Consider the following 18,267-nt stretch of genomic DNA (forward strand, 5'->3'; position numbering starts at 1 on the left):
GCTACTGCGCTGGGCCCAGATACTTCACTTCTAATCCAGCTTCCTGCTAATGCACCTGGGAAAGCAGTAGAACATGGCTGAAGTATTTGATTATCACCATATGGGAGACCTAGATGAAGCTGCAGGCTCCAGGTTTCAGCCTGACCCATCCCTGGTCTTTATAGATATTTGGGGGGCAGGGTGATACAGCAGATAGAAGATCGATCTCTCTCTCTCTCTGCCTTTCAAATAAATACAAAGCGTTTTTAAAAAAACAGTTAAACATTTAGGGTTGGGAAAACTGACACACCCTTGACGGTCCGTCTCTTCACAATAGAAAACGTAAGCCGATGCCCATTTGGGATCCTGGCACTTGAAGGTGAGGATTTAGCCACTGAGCCTTTGCAGTGGGCCGCAGTACACTTTTCCATACACGTGTCTACTACAGTAAAAAGCAAACGTTTATCTTGCATAGGCATATGGTACAAAGGAAAACAAATACAAGCCTGTCAAGTGTTAAGAAACAGCATATTACCACTTCAAAGATCCTCTACTTGAGTATCCACTCTTCTAAATTTGCTAGTCTCCTCTACTTGTTTTATCATTAAGTTTCACGTGGTTTTGAACTTTATGCAGCGTTATCATATTCTGTATAACCATGTGTGGCTTTTTTTCTCACTTTGCACGATGATCTGTTTTGAGATTTGTCCACAAGTGTAAGTGATCATTTTCATTTAGCCAGTTTTCCATGCATGTTAACAATTCTGCGCTTTCCTTTCCACGATCATGGCGCTGCTCTCCATTTAATTGAGCCTTCGTTTTCTCTTTTGGGAACTTTTTATAGCTTTCCTCAAAACATCTCGCATGTCTTTCATTAGGTACATTCCCGATACCGTTTTTTTCCTCAGCTGTTGCTAAATACTCCTAATCTGACCCAGCGTTTCCACTCTGGCTCGAGAGTCTTCCAATACTAAGGAAGAGGAGAAAAATGATTGAACCATGCGTGACAGTTTAACTCTCGGCGCCCCGAACGCCTTGCACTAACTTCTGACCACGGCTGCACCCGTAGGCCCAACGCAAGCTGCCGTCTTAAGAGTCTCCGCTCGCCTCGAGGCGGGGCCGCTGCGTGCTGACGTCAAGCGCACGCAACCCCTCCGAGGCGGAGGAGGGCGGGGCCGGCAGGGGGACCTGCTGCTGGGAGAGCAGCGGCCCGAGCCGGGGCCATGGCGAAGCTGCTGAGCTGCGTCCTCGGCCCCCGGCTCTACAAAATCTACCGGGAGAGGGACTCGGAAAGGGCCCCGTCCAACGTCCCCGAGACTCCAACTTCAGTCACTAACCCCCCTGCCAGCTCCTGGGTGAGTCGAGTGCCCCCCTGGCTAAGAACATGGTACGGCCCAAACCCTTGACGGCCTTCGCTCCCTAGAAGCGCCCATTGCTGGAAACGAGGGGAGGCTGCTTGTCAAGGCACTTGGAAAAGTCTGCGCTTTCGGTGCTCCCTAGCTTCAAGTTCTGCCTGGAGTGGCCAGCTCCCTTGTGAGCCCCGCTTTCCCATTCCGACTGCCAGTCCTTTCGTGTTTCCGAGTCCCCCCTCCCTGCCTGTCATGGTTCTTGCTGGTCCCAACTGAGTCCCAAGTCCTGGAGAGATCTTAGACGGACGCTGGTGGATTTTGCCTTCCAACTTCCACTGTTTTCCTCGGAGTCTCCGGGTGCCTCTCCCGGCTCCGGCTTTTTTCTCTTCCCGTCATCCTGGCATTGCATTTCAAAATGAGTTGAACATCTCATGTACTTCTGCACCCGCCTTCTCACTCTCCCAAACCTGGCATGGAGACCCCCAAGTGTCATTGCATTCATGAAAACTGGGGTGTGGGTGGGGATAGGCTGTTCCCTTAAGTATTCTTTCCTTTTTTTTTTTCCTGTTGGAAGCTTCAAATTATGTTTCCAATGCCTACGAATGGAAGCACATTCTCTAACTTAATTAACCTGCTGTTATTTCTGTCAGTGTCTTTGTTCTAAACCTCTCTCCCTATACACACACAACCATAGAAAATGGCTTGTGAAAAAGCAGAGAAAGTCGTTCCATGGTGCTTTCACTTTTGCTTCTCTATTAGGCATCCCGAGTATGTTTTCATGGACAAGGGTGGGAAACCCAGCTCCCAGGGCAGGATGCATGAGAGGGGCTCAGGGTGCCAGGGATGCCCCCAGAAAGAAAGGTGCAGGAGGATAGAACCCGAGGACACCCGTCAGGTGCGAAGGGAGGGGGACGGCCCTGTGGGTGGGCTGAGTCCTGACCGGCCATCTGTTTGGACAGGATACGTACTATCAGCCCCGTGCCCTGGAGAAGCATGCCGACAGCATCCTGGCACTGGTACGTCTGCCCTGGCATCTGGGACTCGCTGCATCCTTTGAGGCCCAGCTGCCCTCTTGAGCTTCCTCCCCCCCAGCCTGAGAGAAGGCAGTGCCCTGAGGAGCAGGGGCTTCTCTGGCTCTGCAGACTTCTGCAACACACACACACACACAAGCTGTCAAGCACACATTCGCTCCCTTGGGTATGTAGAACTGCTTTCCTGTGGCCTCCTGGGCCTTGCACAAAGCATGTTTACTCTTGGGGCCATCTGCAGGCGCTAAGTCCTGCAGTCTCCGGTGACCTGTCCTGCCTGGCAACTAACCTCTCTGGCTAAAGAGACAGCTGTTCTCCCTGGCAGGGCTCCTGCGGTGACGTATGCGCATCTCTTTGGGGACCAGAGCAGGGACTGAGCTGAGCAAGGCTGCTTGAAGGGGCTGGGTTAACCCAGGTCAACAGAGACTTGCCTTTTAAGTGTGATTAGAGATGATTAGAGGAAGAAAATAGAATTTGTATCTTGTTTTCCCAGCCCATTAGCTCCTGACATGTAATGCAGCCACCAATACCCAGCACCCACCGTGTGTATAATGCTGGAGCAGAGCAGATGTTCAATAGGATGTCCCTCAAATTACGCACCTTGCTCAGAGCCCAGGCCTGAAAATGACACAGCAGTGTGTGTGCCTGTGTGCCTGTGTGTGTGTACACACACGTGTCCATGTGTACTGACTGCCTGTCCCCGCTTCTCTGCCGCAGGCTTCCGTCTTCTGGTCCATCTCTTACTACTCCTCTCCCTTCGCCTTCTTCTACTTGTACAGGAAAGGTCAGTGTGGTTTCCCAGGTGCTGGGGGCAGGATCCGGGCAGGTGCCTAAAGAGGAAGGGGACCAGTGAGGTTAACTTGGCTTCCCTCTTCTGTCAGGGAGGGTCTGGGGTGGAGGTTGGGATCGTAGGAGGAGAAGCAGCAGAGGGACACCGTGGAGTGCTTCTTACAGCATCCCTCTCCCCTCCAGGTTACTTGAGTTTATCCAAAGTGGTGCCATTTTCTCACTATGCGGGGACGTTGCTGCTGCTACTGGCAGGTGTGGCCTGCCTCCGAGGTAGGTGGACAGGGTGCCTGGTGTGGTTCTGACCCTCCCTGGGTGACTAGTAAGTACTTTCTTCTGTAGATACAAATTGGTGACAAACTTTGAAGAGGAATAACTGAGAATGGTCTCAAGTATGACCTTTCCCTCAAAGGGTTTGGGTCAGAAGATGAATAAATGCAGTGGGTGGTCTGGTTGGGCAGAGCAGTACGCAGCAATGCAGGTGAACCATAGTTATACGATGCATCTCATGATTTCCTGCTGGAGAACTAGCCACAAAATGACCTGTGCAGTTTGTTTTCGGTTCCATAGAATTCCAAGGGGATGCTCTGCTTGCAGTAAAACCCTGAGGAAAAGAAGGGCGTGGAGCTGAGTAACCTGCAGGAGGTGTGCAGGACAGGGAAGACCCATGGTGGGAAGTGGCTGTGTGCTCCTTCTTGCCCTGACAGTCACATGAGCCTGGGCTTTGCATTTTTTGAAGGCACCAGATATATGTTTTAGGTACATGTGTTGTATCTCACCATTAAAAACACAAAACAGGGTGTGTTGCAGTAGCCTAGTGACTAGGGTCCCTTCCTTGCATGCGCCGGGATCTCATGTGGGCACTGGTTTGTGTCCCACCTGCTCCACTTCCCTTCCAGCTCCCTGCTTGTGGCACAGTGGAGGCTCTGGGTTCCTGGCTTCAGATCAGCACAGCTACAGTCATTGCAGCCACGTGGGGAGTGAGCCAGCAGATGGAGGATCTTTCTGTCTCTTTTTCTCTCTGTAAATCTGCCTTTCCTGTAAAAATAGATAAATCTTAAAAAAAAAAAAACATAAAATGTTAAAACAGATCATTGTCACCAGTGATGCATCTGAAGGCAGCCAGGTTATGGGGTGCATAGGGAAGAGGATGGGGGGCTGGGGTATAGGCTGATAAAAGTCTTGTGTCCAAGGGTTTCTCTCCCTCAGAGAGAGGCCTTCCATGCCCCCCATCTAGGAATATCTCCCACAGCACAGTTTTGTCTTCGTTTATTTTATTTATTTATTATTTTTGAAATTTTTTTGTCTTATTTATTTCTTATATATAACAAAAGGCCAGAAAATGAAATACTTAAAGGGGGCTAAAGTGATTTTCAACTATTTTTGGTTAGTAAAATACAAAAGCATTGAGAGGGCACTGGCCTTCCTGTGTGAGGCGGTCCCCATCTGCCATGTATGAGGACCATCTGCCTGAGTGTCCCCCTGCTTGGCATGTCTCCATTGTAAAGCCAGGCAGTAAGTGCCTCAGCTGATAAAGCTTTTGGACACCGTTGATAAGTACACATGTATCTAATATAGACACACTTGTCTGGGACTCCTCCCAGTCCCACATTCCTCTTCCCAAGAATAACCATTGTCATCTGCTCTGGGTTTTTTCCTGGCCCATTAAAAAAAATTAAGAAATCGTGTTTAATTTACCTAATAATTAGAGGCTCAATGCTTCACTAAATAGAGTTCAACAAATTAAAAAAGAAAGAAAGAAAGAAAGAAAGCCATAGGTTGAGTAGGAAAATAGATGAGGGCTTAAAACATTTGGGTTGTAAGAGCCCAGGTACTTGGACCATCTTCTGCTGCTTTTGCAGGCATGTTAACAAGGAGCTGGATTGAAAGTGGAGCAGCAAGGTCTCGAACTGGTGCTCGTATGGGGTGCCAATGATAGAAGTAGTGGCTTTAACCCACAGTGCTGGTCCCACACAAATAATTTTGCAGCTTGCTTCATTCTCTCATGATCAGATTATTTTAGGACACTATATGTAAAACTCTAGTCCATCCTGGTTTTATTTTTCTTGTAACTCTGTTCCACTCTATTTTCTTGTTTACTTGTTCATTGTCTCTGCCCAGCTCCCTCTAACCATCCACCTTACACACGCATATATACATATGTGAGAACACCAGCCTTCTGAGTACCAGGGGCTGGATGCCTCATTTCATGCTGCGTCTCCCATGGGTGGGAAAGTGCGTGGCAAAAGACACCTGCCAGGTCAGGAGAGAAGCTGGGATTTGAGACTCCTTAATAGTGAAGGGGGAGTGGATGCCTTCCCTAGGGGTGAACCAAGAGAAAAGCAGGTTCCAGAGACAGAAGGGGGCAGGATAGGAGTGGTTCAGGAATTGGAAGGAGGCAACGGTGGGCTCAGGAAGCAGAGAGAGTAGGAATCCCAAGGGACAGGAAGGCGTCTGAGTGGGCAGCTGAACAGAAGGAAGAAGGAGGCAGGGTGCTGGGATTGGGCGAGGAAACGATTATGGACAGGGGTGGGAGACTGAAACCTGGTGGCTGGGGCTCAAAATAGTGTGCAGAGAAGAGAACTCCCTTGCAAGTGGGTGCTGGGCGAGCAGTGAGGCTGTGTGATGGTGTTTTCCCACTGATGACCACCCTGGTGAAAGGTGAAAGCTTGGTGGTCTGGAATGCAGCCAGCGGGAGCGCCGGGCAGAATGGGAAGAAGCCCAAAGCCAGAAGCTGAGCCTGGAGGGAGGGAGTTTCCTCACCTCCTCAGCCCTCGCTTTCCCTTCCTCTTGCTTTGAGCTCCTCATGTTCTTTCCACGCCCCACCCCCCAGTGTGGTCTTTGGTTTTCCTGACACTGCTTCTTATTCTGTCTGTCCCAGGCATTGGCCGCTGGACCAACCCCCAGTATCGGCAGTTCATCACAATCTTGGAAGCCACACATCGCAACCAGTCAGCAGAAAACAAGGTGAGACATTCCAGAAAAGGCACCAGACATCACCCCTGCTGGCAGCTTCCTCAGCCGCTGCCTCCCACCCCAAATACACATATCACCCAGCAGCCCCGGCTTGTGCCAGGACCAGCAGCTGCGGGTGTACCAACCCCCGACTAGGTGTCTGCTCACCCATTGTCCCCATTGTCATATCCCTTTTCCCCTCATTTGTGCACTGTCCATCCAACGCATTTTTCCTGCATAGCATGTCTAATGGAATATTGTTCTAGAAAGACCTCCTCCCCAACAGAGGAATGTTCTACACATCCCTCAGACGTTACAGTGTTTCTTAGAATTCAGTTTTCTGTGGCTCTTTCCTGTGACAGCTTAGTTCTGTAAATGTTTGCTTTGGTGGTATGCATCGAGCACCATGCCAGCTCTGTGTGGGGTTGGGACAAGATGGACAGGTATGTCCACTCCTGGGCCTGGCAACACAGCATGGTGCCAGGAGGGAACAGAACCAGGGCATTGTGTCCTTGGAGCTGTGCCAGGCCTGCTGGTGCTAGAGGGTCATTATCTTTGAATAGGGGCTTGGGGGACCCATAAAACCGTTTCCTGCCACGAGGAGGTGGGGCTGGGATCAAACAGCTGTGACAGTGGCGGCCACATTCCTGGGTGCTCAGCGCCCTGGTTTAAGGAGCTAACGATGCTACTGTTGAGGCATTGTCACGCCCTATCCTGTCCAACCTCACAGCATTATTAGCTTATGAATACCTCTGAGGAGGCAGAGGGAGAAGGATAGGTGAAGTGGCCCATGCAGAGCCACGGAGCCAGGAAGCAGCTGAGCCTGGATCCGGGTATAAAAGCCTGGCTGAGGTCTACTTTCCCTCATTTTGTTCTGTCTTGTCATGTACGTTTTTGTACATTTTTGCTTCTAGTTATTTTTCAAAAATGTCAAAAAAAAATTCCTCTCAGCAGAAATGTAAAAAGCTATCCTCAAAATAGAGCATGCCGGGAGCCCTGAGATGGGGGGAGGGGAGAGGAGATGGGGGGAGGGGAGAGGAGACGGCTGAGTGTGAGGAGGATGGCCAGTGTGGCCCTGGGAGCTGACAGACGACAGTGGCCGTGAGGACAGAGCAGTCCAAGGGGGATTGGTTTGAGAGGGGGCCCCCAGCCTACAAAGAAGCCATTGAGGCTGCGCCTTCCCTCCAGCTGCTCAACCCTGGCAGTGGGATCTGCTGGGGGATTTCTGAGCCCCCAGGGCAGCACAGTATAAGTGATGTGGGCAGCGAAAGGGATGTGGCCGCCAAGCAGCCCCTCCCCCTGGGGCTCAGAAACACCTCCAGCCACACCTCCTAGGGGAGGGTCAGGCTCAGGTTTTCTCAAACATTACATTTACTGGGTCTGACATCATGGTGCAGTGGGTTTAGCTGACACCTGCAAGCCGTATGGGTGCCGGCTTGTGTGCTTTGCTTCCAATCCGGCTCTCTGCTGATGTGCCTGGGAAAGCAGAGGAAGGTGACCTGAGTACTTGGGCTTCTGCCACCCATGTGGGAGACCTGGTGAGAGTTCCAGGCTCCTGGATTTAGCCTGGCCCAGCCCTGGCTAGTGTAGCTTTTTGGGTAGTGAACCAGGAGATGGGAGATCTCTTTGTCTTTTCCCCGCCTCTCTTTCTGTAACTCAGCTTTGCAAATAAATAAATGAATCTTAAAAAAAAAAAAAAAGTGGGCCCAGTGTAGTCGCATAGTGGATGAAGTCCTTATCTTGCATGTGCCAGGATCCCATATGGGTACTGGTTCTAATCCTGGCAGCCCCACTTCCCATCCAGCTCCCTGTTTGTGGCCTAGAAAAGCAGTCGAGGAAGGCCCAAAGCCTTGGGAACCCTGCACCTGCATGGGAGACCTGGAGGAAGCTCCTGGCTCCTGGCTTTGGATTGGCTCAGCTCCAGGCATTGTGGCCACTTGGGAAGTGAACCATTGTACGGAAAATCTTCCTCTATGTCTCTCCTCTCTGTATATACTTCCAAATAAAAATAAAATAAAATCTTTAAAAAATTAAAAATATAAATTTTCAAAGATATATATATCCTCATGTATACTGAGCTGTGCCATACTTAGTATTCTGCCCCTTTTTTAAAGATTGATTTCTTTTTATTGGGAAGGCAGATCAGATTTATGGAGAGGAGAGACAGAAGAGAAAGCTTTTCCATTCACTGGTTCACCCCCCAACTGGCTGCAATGGTTGGAGCCGAGCTGATCTGAAGCCAGGAGCCAGGGGACATTCTCCAGATCTCCCATATGGATGTAGGATCCCAAGATTCTGGGCCATCCTCTGCTGCTTTCCCAGGCCATAGCAGGCAGCTGGATGGGAGGTGGAGCTGCTGGGTACAAACTGGTGCCTGTATGAGATGTTGACACTGGAAGTAGAGGATGAAGAGATTGAGCCAAAGCGCTAGCTCCATAGTCTATCTTTTAAAACAGGTTAAAATAATTTTTATTTGTTTTTATTTTGCTTGACAAGTTGAGAAAGAGAAACAGATATTCCATCCACTGGTTTACTCCCCAAATGCCTGCAACAGCCAGATGAAAGCCAGGAGCTGGGAACTCAGTCCTCGGCTCCCATGTGAGTGGCACTTGAACCATCATCTGCCACATCCCACAGTGCACATCGGCAAAAAGCTGAATGGGAAGTGGAGAAGCCATAGCTCAAACCAGGCCCTCTGGCATGGGGTATAGGTGTCGAAGCGGCATCTCAGGCTGTGTTGAATGCCTATCCCCTGTCTTGGGGTTTTGGAAAAAGCATTAGGTACTTGGCCCAGAGGAGAGAAGGGCAGGCCAGGCGTGGTACCTTATGCAGCATCCCATCTTGCCTGATGTGAGAGCTTACCATCCGAGAACCAGCAGGTATTCTGCATGGTCATCCTAGGCCCCCCAGGGACAGTGGTGTTGAGGGTGGCTGGGAGAGCCCGCTGTTGGCTCTTGGTCCTCTTTCTCCTTACCTCCTCTTTCTCGTCCTGGCCTCCTTTCCACCTGCAGAGGCAGCTCGCCAACTACAACTTCGACTTTAGGAGCTGGCCAGTTGACTTCCACTGGGAAGAGCCCAGCAGCCGGTGAGGCCCGATGCTTTTGCTCTGCATCCCCACCACCCCTTCCACCCCACCCATCATCAACCTCTCTCAGGCCCCCTGCCTGCCTTGTAGCACCACCCTCTTTGGAGCTTGGGCACCCTACTTGCTGCTCCTAATCTATCCTGCCCTGCTTTTCTCCCTTCTTCAGGAAGGAGTCTCGAGGGGGCCCCTCCCGCCGGGGTGTGGCGCTGCTTCGCCCAGAACCCCTGCACCGGGGGGCAGCAGACACCCTTCTCAACCGCGTTAAGAAACTGCCTTGTCAGATCACCAGGTGGGAAACAGCAGAATGGAGGCACACTGGGGCCCTGGGCACACCATTGTTAGATAAGCTGTCGTTTATGGGACCTTGTGCACCCTGGGTTTGTATGTGTCCTTTGTGAGAGTCTCAGCGATGCCCTGGGTCTCACAGGTCACACCTGGAGGTCTGGGATGGAAGCACAGTGCTGCCCGCTGCCCTGCCCTGTCAGTGCAGCTGGGGAAGCAAAAGAGGTGTGGAGGGGGAACAACCAGCTGGAGTGGGAGCAGGAGTCAGGGCACAGCAGTGCACCCATCCTGCCCCCTTACTCCTCCATTGTTACCCCCTTCTTTGCCTTTCTGTGCCTCAGTTTCTCCATCTGTGAGTGCCTGCCGTATAGGGTTGTTGAGGAGATTCAATGGGATCACACCCTGGAAGGGCTCCTGCTGCTCAGGTGTTTGAGATCACACCATAAAGTCAGTGAATCTTAGGCAGGCTGCCGGTGTTGTCAGAAGCAGTAACAGTGGTTATTCCCAGTGGTTGCTGGGAGTTAGCATGCAGGTTCCAGGCTACCAGGGGAGAGGGTGGTCTTTGAGGTTGCCTGCTGAGTTTGTAGGCTGGGCAGAGGAGCAGGGCGGATTGGAGGTTTTGAAGGGGATGCTGCACGGGTAGCACAGCATCCTGGCGCAAGTTCCACTTCAGGATTAAATGAAGTAGTCAGTCATCGTTTTGCAGGCACGCCGCTCGCCACGTGTCATCTGTCCAGCTTTGTATATGTGTTCAGGATCTATTCATCCCCTCCTTGGTGTAATGCTTACCCTAGTGGCATAACACAGTGAATGAAATAGCCCATTCCCTGCCCCAGCATCGTGGGGCCTGGTTTGGTCCCTTTGACACTAAGGGGCTCTACCCGTTAGAGAACCCTGAAATCACTATAGTGAATTTAACAGCCATTATTATTTTTTAAAACATTTTTTTTAAAGATTTATTTTTATTATTTTTTCATTGGAAAGGCGGATATACAAAGAGGAGAGACAGAGAGGAAGATCTTCCGTCCGATGATTCACTCCCCAAGTGAGCGCAACGGGCCGATACTATGCCGATCCGAAGCCAGGAGCCTCTTCCGGGTCTCCCACGCGGGTGCAGGGTCCCAAAGCTTTGGGCCGTCCTTGACTGCTTTCCCGGGCCACAGGCAGGGAGCTGGAAGGGAAGCGGGGCTGCCGGGATTAGAACCGGCGCCCATATGGGATCCTGGGCGTGCAAGGCGAGGACCTTTAACCACTTGCGCCACCGCGCCGGGCCCATATTTTTTAAAACATTTTAAAGATTTTTTTTTTTTTATTGCAAAGTCAGATATACAGAGAGGAGGAGAGACAGAGAGGAAGATCTTCCTTCCAATGATTAACTCCCCAAGTGACCGCAAAAGCCAGAGCTGCACCAATCTGAAGCCAGGAGCCTAGAGCTGCATCCAGGTGTCCCACACAGGCGCAGGGTCCCAAGGGTTTGGGCCATCCTCGACTGCTTTCCCAGGCTACAAGTAGGGAGCTGAATGGGAAGAGAGGCTGCCAGGATAAAATCGGCACCCATATGGAATCCTGGCACATTCAAGGTGAAGACTTTAGCCACTAGGCCATCGCGTGGGGCTGAACGGCCATTATTTTTCCAAGCATTTATTTGAAGACCTTTAATAAGTTGTCATTACACAGATTCAGAGAGTCAGACTTGATTTTAAGAACTTCGATTTTTCCTTACTGATTATGGTAAACGATATCTCATAAAGCTCTCAAAATTACATACAGGTGGTCCCCAACTTTGGATGATTGGACTTAATTCTTTCTCTTTGAAATGCGGTGGAATGGATACACATTGAGTAGAAAGCATGCTGTACATTTTGGAGTTTGGCTCTTTGCCCAGCCGACAATATGCCGTTGCAGCTGACTCCACAGTGGTAGTGCCTGTAGCTCCCGCAGAGCCTCACCCAGCTCCGCCCCACCCACCGACACTGCCCAAGGAAACAGCTCCTAGCTCACGGAGGGCTGCATGACCACCGTCCCTAGGTTAGGTGTATTCACTGCCTGGTTGACTTAGGTCAACCACCACTGCTGCTGGTGCTCGGGGTGTAACCCTGGGCAAATGGAGGAGCTCCTGTTAGGGTTTAGCTCAGGAAGCTTGAAGTATGAAATCTGCAGAACACCACCCTGGGATGTGTCATTTTCCATTAAGCCATGGGAGGAAGAGAAGCAGGAGGAAGGGAAGCATGAGGCAGGTCACAGGGCGTGTGAGTGCCCACAGCCCCGCTCTGGGCTATAGGGGCTCACTAACCTGCATTCCCCACAGCTACCTGGTGGCTCACACCCTGGGGCGCCGCATGCTGTACCCAGGGTCCGTGTACTTGCTCCAGAAAGCCCTCATGCCTGTGCTGCTGCAGGGCCAGGCCCGGCTGGTGGAAGAGGTAAGCCCCCACCTAGCCCCTGCCCAGAACCCCTGCTGGCCATGCCTCCCTCAGGGATGTGGCTGCTGCCCACCCCCAACCTGTCTCCACTCAGTGCAATGGACGCCGGGCGAAACTGCTGGCCTGTGATGGCAACGAGATTGACACCATGTTTGTGGACCGGCGGGGCACAGCTGAGCCCCAAGGACAGAAGCTGGTGAGAGGGAGCCCCAAGGTGGAGCTGTGGGGAGTAGATTGAGGTCCTGGGGACGCTGGCCTTATAGTACCACTTTCCTTGTGGAGCTACAACTGGGGGCAGTGCCACCTGCTGGCTGCACCCTGAAAACCTCTTGATGTGGAATTAACTGTGTGACAGGGAAAAAGCAGAAGCAGGAGTTGACATTCAGGGATCAAGAAATAGCCATCCTAATAGTCCCCAAGGAGGCAGCCCTTACTGTGTGCAAGGCATATGTCTATTCAGTCCCCACAGTAATTCCATGAGAGGAAGTTTTCTATCGGCCTATTTCCTAGATGATAAAACCAAGGCTCAGGGTAACTTTCCCAGGTCATACAGTGAGCAGCAGAGCTGCTGGCTGAAGCCAAGGAACTCTGTCTCCAAAGTCACCTCCCTGAAACAGCCTGGGAGAGAGCACTAAGGAGTTTAGGGAGCCAGGTTCCAGTCCCAGCTCTGCCTGTCCACTGTGAAACTTTATCCCAGCCCTGCCATTCCTAAGCTTGAGCTTAGGCTGCCACTGAATTCAAGTTTAATCTGACCATGAGACCAGAGAGGGAAATTAGCACCCCACACCACAGCAACATCACAGGAAAACAGACCTGAGACTGCAAAACCGCCTGGGGGTCTACTGAGGAAGAGTTGGCACTACGGCAGCAGGTTGTCTACCACAGGGCCTAGTGGGCTGAGCCTTTGCTGTCTCCTGGCTTCTCTCCTCGGGACCCTGTGGCATGAGAGAGGGCTCTGCTCCTTGGAGAGGACAGGAAGTTGCCCTTGCACCCTTGCATGCAAAGTCCTGCAGGACTGCAGTCTGTCCCTCCTCTCCTACCCCCAGAGCGGTGGGCCTGGGCTCAGCCCACCCACCTCTTCCTTCCCACCTCCTTGTAGGTGATCTGCTGCGAGGGAAATGCAGGATTTTATGAGGTGGGCTGCGTCTCTACACCCCTGGAAGGTAAGCCCCTAGCTCAGCCACCCGCTTAACTCTGTCCCTTGGCATGGAAAAGTTTCCACCTGCTACCCTTGGGCCTGATCACCACTTCCTCTGGGTGAGGTTGGAGTCTCTGACCTTTGGGGAAAAGTCCACTCCCTATGTGCCTTGATAACCCAACATTCCTTCCCAGGGTGGTGTCCCGGCTGTATTGTGCTCTTTGTTCGGTTCCTACACAGGTGCAAGCACATACACACACATGTGTACACCCATACACAGTGACAGAGCTCCCCCTTCCAGAACTTTCAGGGCATTCCCTGATTCTGGAATGGCCAGGAGTCACCTGCCTCTAAGCCCAGAGGAGCAGAGGATGTCTTCTGCCCTTCCTCCCACTGGTGCTTGGGAGAGGCCGGTGGGCTGCTGGCCCTCAGCCCCTGCTCCTTCTCTGTTATAGCTGGATACTCAGTCCTGGGCTGGAATCATCCAGGCTTTGCTGGAAGCACGGTGAGCCCCCCTCAGGGATTCCCTCCATTTCCTGAATTAGGTATGGCTGCTCTGGTCAGTCACTGGAGGGAAGAGAGGGTGTGTGCCTTTCTGGGAGTTTCTCACATATGGCCTGTGAAGGCAGCATTAGGAGCCCGTGTGTGTGTGTGTGTGTGTGTGTGTGTGTGTGTGTGTGTGTGTGTGCGCGCGCGCATGTGCGCGTGCTGCTGGAGGGGAAGGGTCCTCATTTCGAGAACCCAGGCCCTTCCACCACCATTTCCCAGACCATCTCTGTGGTCAGTGGAGGGGTCCTTGCCGCCAGAGGTAGGTGGCAGGTGAGCTTGCCTTTGATGTGGGTGACCCACTCCTGCCTTTGCTCTCCCTTCCTGCAGGGGGTGCCATTCCCACAGAACGAGGCCAATGCCATGGATGTGGTCATTCAGTTTGCCATCCACCGCCTGGGCTTCCAGCCCCAGGACATCGTCATCTATGCCTGGTCCATTGGTGGTTTCACTGGTACCAGCCGCCCTCCCACCCCTCCCTGTGGATATGTTCAGGCCCCTTCTCCCCCTGCCCCTACTGCTCTCAAAGAGATGGGCCATCATGTCCTGATGGCTCCAAAGTGGGTGGAGACTCAGGGAATGGGGAGGAAGTAGAATCCCTGAGACAGGAGGCTGTGAGAGTGTCCTCCACCTTGTACCTGATGGTGAGCGGGAGAGGCCAGTTGGGGCCTGGGGTCAGGGGGATGAGGGGGCTTTCTCTGCCTGCTCTCTCCATCTTCTGCACCTGGTGCCTTGGCCAAGGGACAGAGGGGCTCAGGAGAGACCAGGGGGTGATATTGTAGGAGGGATGGGGCCAGTGTGGGGGTCAGTGGGGCAAGGCTGGCTGGGAGTGGCAAACAGAAGACCCTCCTAATCTTCATCCTTCTTCCTTGTCTTGATGCCAGCCACATGGGCAGCCATGTCCTACCCAGATATCAGTGCTGTGATCCTGGATGCCTCCTTTGATGACCTTGTGCCCCTTGCCTTGAAAGTCATGCCGGACAGCTGGAGTGAGTGCAGCTCCCAGGCTGCCCGTGTGGGGAGGGTGGGCTGTACCTGGGAGCTGTTCCAGGCACAGGTGCTTCCCTTTGCTGTGGGTGGGCAAGAAAGAGGTCTGGGTTGCCAATAAGTAGGAGATATCCTCTTCCGTGGACAGTGGGAACCTGGGTGTTGGCAGGGGCTTTGTCTTCTTCTGCCCCTCACCTTCATCCCACCACAGGGGGCCTGGTGACCAGGACTGTGAGACAGCATCTCAATTTAAACAACGCAGAACAGCTGTGCAGGTGAGCCCAGGCCAGGGGCCAGCACTGCCCATCTGCCCAGCCCTGTCTAAGTCCCCTGAGACCCTGGACGGACTCATGATTATTAAACCCAAGGATTAATGCCTGGCACAACCAGGGCATCCCAAGAGCCAGACTTTTCCACTTGTTCTGACTCTCACTGTTGAGTGAGGGCTGGCCGCCAAGGCAGAGGGGACAGGTTGGTTGTCACCCGCATCCCCGCTCCATCCAAGCCCTCCATCCTCACCACTCTGTTCTCCGAAGGTACCAGGGCCCCGTGCTGCTGATCAGGAGAACCAAGGATGAGATCATCACCACCACGTGAGTGCTCCCCAGATCCTGCCCACCGGAAACCCAGGCATCCGGATCCTTCTTCCCCAGCCTCCAAGGTAATCATTCCCACCCCCAGGGTGCCCGAGGACATCATGTCCAACCGCGGCAATGACCTCCTGCTGAAGCTCCTGCAGTACCGGTGAGTGCAGGCGGAGGGGACCCCGAGGCGGTGCACATGGACCCACTGGCACCAGCTCAGTGAGGGGAGGGCTGAGGTGCAGGGATGGGGAGGGAGGACTCGGCACTCCTTCTGCAGATACCCGCGTGTGATGGCAGAGGAGGGTCTTCGGGTGGTGAGGCAGTGGCTGGAGGCCTCCTCGCAGCTGGAGGAAGGTGAGTGGGCATCACTGCGGCTTCAGGGTGGGTGCCTGGCTGGGCCATGCTGCTGACAGGTCCACCGCCCTCTCTCCCTGACCAGCCTCAGTTTACAGCCGATGGGAGGTGGAAGAGGACTGGTGTCTGTCAGTCCTCCGCTCCTACCAGGCAGAACACGGGCCTGACTTCCCCTGGAGCGTCGGTAAGGGTGGCCTGCAGCCCTAGATGGGGGAGGGGACAGGGATAGCATCCAGTCGTGTGTGTAGCTGCTTGAGTGTCCCTCTCCACAGGGGAGGACATGAGTGCTGACGGACGGCGGCAGCTGGCTTTGTTTCTGGTGAGCTCAGGATGGGGGAGCAGGGAAGGATGTCTGAGTGGCCAGGGACACCATGCTAGCATTGAAAGTGGCTGCTTTGCTGGAGCAAGTGGTGGCACGTGGGGAGGGGGTCTCATTGCTGCCGTTCCCTACATGACTGCCCATCCTACTGTGCTGCTTCTTTCCCTTGGCCAGGCCCGGAAACATCTGCATAACTTCGAGGCCACACATTGCACCCCACTCCCGGCCCCGAACTTCCAGATGCCCTGGCACCTCTAGGGATTACTCTGGGACTCGCTGTTGAAGAAGGGACTGAGAGAGACTGACAAGGAAGGGCCCTTGCACTCATGGTTTTGCGTGTCCATCTGTGTCACTGTGGAGTCTGGGCAGTGGAGGACCGTTCCCCTTTACCGCCACCTTTCCTCTTGCACGTGTCCCCTCAGCCGTGTGGCAGTACCTAATTTCCAACACAACATACACCCTGCACTAAATGAAAGGGTTCTTCCAGATAATTAATTAAAAGGTATTTTTTCTACTCCCTGGCTGCTCGTGTGACTCCTGAGTGTCCAGGGAGCTGGGGAAGAGGGGTTTGCAGTGGAAAAAGCAGAGGCCTGAAAGGCTGGGCTTGGGGAGGGGCAGGCTGCGACAACCTGTAGCTCTCCCCATTGCTGTGGGCCCCTTGGTCTTCTGCTCTCAGCCCTAAGCCATCTTCATGCAGTGGGGCTGCAAGCCCTCCACAAGGCCCTCTGCCCCAGCGTGCAGCCCTTTCCTGCCTCCCTCAGTGCTTCCTGTACACAGTGTTCCTTCTTGTACCTGGTCCAGCCCACCTGCTGTCGTTATCAGGATCCCCAGCATTCTGGCTCTTGTTACCCCCACATGGAGGGAGTGAGAGCTCCCCATGCCCTAGATGATGAATCCTGAGCTCCCTCCTCAGGAGGTGAAATCTCTCTGTAATTTAACCGAGACAGAGTCCACCAAGTATTACTGGCCAGGTGCCAACCACTGTGTCCTCCCAGAGCTGTGTTTTGCCTACTGGACAGCTCTGTTTGAAGAACATCATTAGGCAAAGCCTGGGGAAATTGATTCCGCATAACTTCCATCCCCTACCTAATCTTTGGGCCTGGATGCTGGTGAGTTTCTTCCACTTGTCAGGTATTGTTACCTGACCACCTTCCTCCCTTGAACTTTTTTCTAGATGAAATTCTGTATTTACCACATTAGGCCTGTCATTTGATTTTTGCTTTAAGTTACTATACTTCATCTTCTTGAAAGGTAAAGTGACAGAGCAAGATCTTCCATCCCTGATTTACCCCCCAAATGTCTGAATAACCCGGAACCAGGAACTGCATCTGAGTCTCCCACATGGGTGGCAAGGGAGTCGTCATCTGCTGCCTTCCGGAATGTACTTCTAGCAGGAAGCTGGATTGGAAATATTAGCTGGGACTCTGTGAGATACAGATGTTCCATGTTGGTTTAACCTGCTACACCACAACACCCTCCCCCTAACTTGCACAGGCCTGTTATTTTGAACAAGGAAGTTCTGGTGACCTATATAGTCTGGGTAATTTCCATGTTTTGTCCAACCATAGCACATGATGCTCCTCAGTAACGCTGAGGCACAGGTGATGTCTGCCCCCAGCAGTTCAAGGCAGGTGTACTGTGTCGCCTGGAAGGAGGGCTCAGCGACACACCTGAAATTCAGGGCTAGAAGAGGGGAGGGGAGCCCTGGCATGGAGGCCTAACAGGTAAAGTCCTTGCCTTGCATGAGCTGGGATCCTATATGAGTGCCAGTTCTTATCCCGGCAGCCCCTCTTCCTATCCAGCTCCCTGCTTGTGGCCTGGGAAAGCAGTTGAGGACAGCCCAAAGCCTTGGGACCCTGCACCCACATGGGAGACCCAGAAGAAGCTCTAGGCTCCTGGCTTCGGATCAGCTCAGCTCCAGGCATTGTGGCCACTTGAGGAGTGAACCATCAGCGGAAGATCTTTCTGTCTCCTCCTCTCTGTATATCTGACTTTGCAATAAAAAATAAATAAATCTTAAAAAAAAGAAAGGGGAGGGGACCACCACTCAAGGGTGCCCCATTTTAGCAAACAGCAAGTGAAGAGCCAATATGGGGAGCCCCGCTCCTCTGCCCCATTCTGAACCTCACCCTCCTGAGTTTTCTGTTCAGCTGAGGGAGGGAATCTCCTAACATGTAAATACGGGGTAACCAGTCCAACCTCCTCTCTTGGCCATGGCTATAGGTGCTCTACTGAGCTTTGCACACTTGCAGTAGAGAACCAACCATGCATGCCAAGAGCTGCCCTTGAATACCCAAAGTGTATTGAAGAGGGAAGGATCAAAATGTGGACTCAGACCATCCCACCCAGGGGATGCAGATTATACCCCATGTGACAAGGCTTAGAGAAGCTGTTTCAGAACCACCCCCACTGCACGTCAGAGTGGGGCCAGCTCCCAGGTCACTCCTCGGCC

The 18,267-nt window shown here is 52.8% G+C and overlaps 1 protein-coding gene across 1 annotated transcript; it reads left to right on the plus strand.

The window, feature by feature from the left end:
- Positions 1-1,132: 1,132 nt before the first annotated feature.
- On the plus strand, positions 1,133-16,329 carry ABHD16A (abhydrolase domain containing 16A, phospholipase). The gene is made up of 20 exons (XM_040988609.1): positions 1,133-1,334; positions 2,288-2,344; positions 3,074-3,140; positions 3,329-3,415; positions 6,024-6,109; positions 9,109-9,182; positions 9,349-9,471; positions 11,773-11,887; positions 11,982-12,083; positions 12,987-13,050; positions 13,481-13,530; positions 13,902-14,025; positions 14,456-14,560; positions 14,770-14,833; positions 15,095-15,151; positions 15,240-15,302; positions 15,420-15,496; positions 15,582-15,680; positions 15,769-15,815; positions 15,990-16,329. The coding sequence occupies exons 1-20, from the start codon at positions 1,203-1,205 to the stop codon at positions 16,071-16,073; spliced, it is 1,677 nt and encodes a 558-aa protein (XP_040844543.1). The 5' UTR covers positions 1,133-1,202; the 3' UTR covers positions 16,074-16,329.
- Positions 16,330-18,267: the final 1,938 nt, after the last annotated feature.

This window comes from Ochotona curzoniae, unplaced genomic scaffold, assembly GCF_017591425.1.
Source record: "Ochotona curzoniae isolate NIBS_2020 unplaced genomic scaffold, NIBS_Ocur_1.0 contig_4951, whole genome shotgun sequence".
NCBI lineage: Eukaryota > Metazoa > Chordata > Mammalia > Lagomorpha > Ochotonidae > Ochotona > Ochotona curzoniae.